This window comes from Myotis lucifugus, unplaced genomic scaffold (assembly GCF_000147115.1).
Source record: "Myotis lucifugus unplaced genomic scaffold, Myoluc2.0 scaffold_25, whole genome shotgun sequence".
NCBI classification, from domain to species: domain Eukaryota; kingdom Metazoa; phylum Chordata; class Mammalia; order Chiroptera; family Vespertilionidae; genus Myotis; species Myotis lucifugus.
In genome coordinates this window covers 9,940,636-9,943,963 of record NW_005871073.1, presented here as the reverse complement: position 1 = coordinate 9,943,963, position 3,328 = coordinate 9,940,636, and the positions used below count along the sequence as shown (strand labels likewise).

At 35.5% G+C, this 3,328-nt stretch overlaps 1 protein-coding gene across 1 annotated transcript in view; it reads left to right on the top strand.

The window, feature by feature from the left end:
• The window catches only part of CTBS (chitobiase), an 18,541-nt gene that overhangs the window by 10,539 nt on the left and 4,674 nt on the right, over nt 1–3,328 (top strand). The window contains exon 4 of the mRNA XM_006086146.3: nt 923–1,094. Coding sequence (XP_006086208.1) covers nt 923–1,094 — 172 coding nt within the window. The remainder of the gene's footprint in view (nt 1–922; nt 1,095–3,328) is intronic.

Sequence of the window (3,328 nt, the reverse complement as noted above, 5' to 3'; positions counted from 1 at the left end):
TTTTTAAAAATAAATTTGTTTTGTTTCCAAGAGGAAGGGAGATGGAGAGAAAGATAGAAACATCAATGATGAGAGAGAATAATTGGTTGGCTACCTCCTGCACACCCTCCACTGGGGATCAAGCCTGTAACCTGGGTATGTGTCCTGACTGGGAATCGAACCCTTACCTCCTGGTTCATAGGTCAGTGCTCAACCATTGAGCCATACCAGTCAGGCAACCTGGGTAATTTTTAAAAAACTTTTGTATTTGAATTATTTTAGTGTTCTGCTTTTATTTCCCAATTGCTTTCCCACCACACCCTACTGCAATGCTGGTGAACCTTTTGAGCTCGGCGTGTCAGCATTTTGAAAAGCCCTAACTTAACTCTGGTGCCATGTCACATATAAAAATTTTTTGATATTTGCAACCCTAGTAAAACAAAGACTTATATTTTTGATATTTATTTTATATATTTAAATGCCATTTAACAAAGAAAAATCAACCAAAAAAATGAGTTCGCCTGTCACCTCTGACACACGTGTCATAGGTTCGCCATCACTGCCCTACTGTCATTACACCTGTTTCTTTCGATCTTTTGAGTTTCCAATCTAACCTTTGAAGACATTTGAGTTTAAGACTCCCCTTCTACACAGTTCACAGCTCCTGAAATTATATATATTTAACTCTGGTTGCAAATATATGTCCATTATCCAAATATGTATCCAAAATATTGTCCAAATATATGTCTGAAACAATCCATATAGGCAAAAAATGTGTTTCTTAGACCTTTTCTAGTTCCATATGTGTCCAACCCTACATTCATATATGAAAGCAGTTCTGTTTTCTTGGATAGTATTAGATGAGAATATGTAGTCAACAAAACATCTAACATAATATGCATATTTGATCCTGTTACGTAAAATGGTTTGCGTTTCTCCACAGGTAACCTTTGATGTAGCTTGGTCTCCAAAGTGCATAGACAGAAGGTGTTATAATTATACTGGAATTGCAGATGCTTGTGACTTTCTCTTTGTGATGTCTTATGATGAACAAAGTCAGGTCTGGTCAGAATGTATTGCAGCAGCCAATGCTCCCTATAATCAGACAATAACTGGTAAGACACACCAAATGATCATTTATTGCTAATATTAATTCCATAACCTCAAACACTAAGTCTTATTTTAGTATTTCTAAGGCATTTGTATACCTTTTCCATGCTTTCTTGAAACATGAAAAACATTTAATTTGGAGAACTTTAAAGTTTACAAAAATGTTAAAGTTTTAAAGTTTTTATTTAATTCTTCTAAAAATCTTCTAAAATAAGTATGTTATTTATTAGTCATCTATTGCACATGAGATGAAGGGTGTTATCTTGATTGCACAGCTATGAAGTATTACATCATTGAAACTCAAGCGTTTTAACTTCAAGTCAACACACTTCTCTCAAAATTATATAAGTAAGATATTTTTTAATCTAGAACTTGGCAAGATTTTGTTGTTGTTGAAATACCCAATGTTAAATCATTTAATAGCAAAGATAGTTATGATGTGAATACCTTCTACACATGATTGATAGGATTGGCTTTATCTCATTTGACATTTACATGCATACCTAGGAGATATTATAGGTTTGGTTCTAGACCACAGCAATAAAGTGAGTATTGCAATAAAGGAAGTCATAATCATTTTGTGGCTGGAGAGTCACATCTTTGAAGTGCAATAAGGAGGGTATGCCTGTATAGCATCACAATTAAGAGTATTTCTGACCTCTCATTCATATGATATGGCCTTTGCATTATCCTTTCCAAAGTTTGGATTAGTTTATATCCCATCAACCAATTGAATCAAAGGTTGTTTACTATATGGACTCAAGTGAATTTTTCTCAGATAGTTGGCACTGATTTGTTGATTGGTTAATAAGTAAAAAATTATTTCTTTTTTATATAGAGGTAAAACCTTAGAACCTGGCCTCATTTTAGCATGTCCTAGTTGTTTGGACAGATAATTAAAAATTTGACAATTTAATTCTGTTATAATTAAAAAGTAATTATTTAATCTAATCTTCCCAAACTGTTTCATGGAAGAGATGATAATTGTGCTCTATCAATAAAAGTTTCATAATCATGATGAACAAGAATACATCCAGAGACAAATGGCAGGGGAGGGGGGGTTAGAGAGCAACCAAAGGTCTTGTATGCATGCACATTAGCATAACCAATGGACAGAGACACTGGGGCTGTGGGGGCTTGCCCGGGGTGGGAATGGCTAGGGCAGGGGGATGTCAAGTGGGGAAAAAGGAAACATATGTAAATATTTAGACAATAAAAAAGGTTTCATAATCAGATGTTTTCAGAAATGATGAATAACCCACCCCTTTCTTGGCTATTGAATGGTATACCATAACTTCAAAGGGAATGAAAAGTAGCAAATTTACTTAACATTCTACATAGTCTTAGAACTTCTCTTGGTGGAAAAACAACACATTTTGCAGCATTGGGCAGAAAGGGATCCATAGTACTAGTAATTTCTTCACTTTTCTCTTTGTTTCTATAACTACAGATTATCTAATATAGAGTAAGAGGGGGACATTTCTTATCCCTAGCTGTAATTCATGCTTTTAGGGTATTTGAAAACAGGGGACACTTGTGCTTCCTATAAAAAATTCTGAGATCATCCCAGACAAAAAGTTTAAGACTTATAGAACTTTATCAAAACTTCAGAACCTATGCCTGGCTGGCATGGCTCAGTGGTTGAATGTTGACCTATGAACGGTCACGGTTCAATTCCCGGTCCAGGCACATTGAAGGCTCGATCCCAGGAGGCAGATGCTTCTCTCTCATCACTGATGTTTCTATCTTTCTCTCCCTCTCCCTTCCTCTCTGGAATCAATAAAAATATGTTTTTAAAAGAAAAAACCCTTTAGAATCGAGAATATAAAATACACCTAGCAGTTAATAGACACAATCAGCATGCTTTCCTGAAGTGTCATTCTTTCTAGAATTAAATTTTGTAATTTTTGCATTAATTTCGTCTTAATTATTTTGCATGGTTTTATTACTTAATTGAAATGGTTTAGAAAGTGATTTAGAATGTATAGTTTTTTGTTTGTTTGTTTTTTAAATCTTCACCTGAGGATATTTTTCCATTGATTTTTAGAGAGTGGAAGGGAGGGGGAGACACAGAAAGAGAAGGAAACAGCGATGTGATAGACACACATTGATTGGTTGCCTCCCACACATGCTCTGGGATTGAGCCTGCAATCGAGGTATATGCCCTTGACTGAAATTGAACCCAGGACCCTTCAGTCAGTAGGGCTGATGCTCTATCCACTGAGCCAAACCGGCCAGG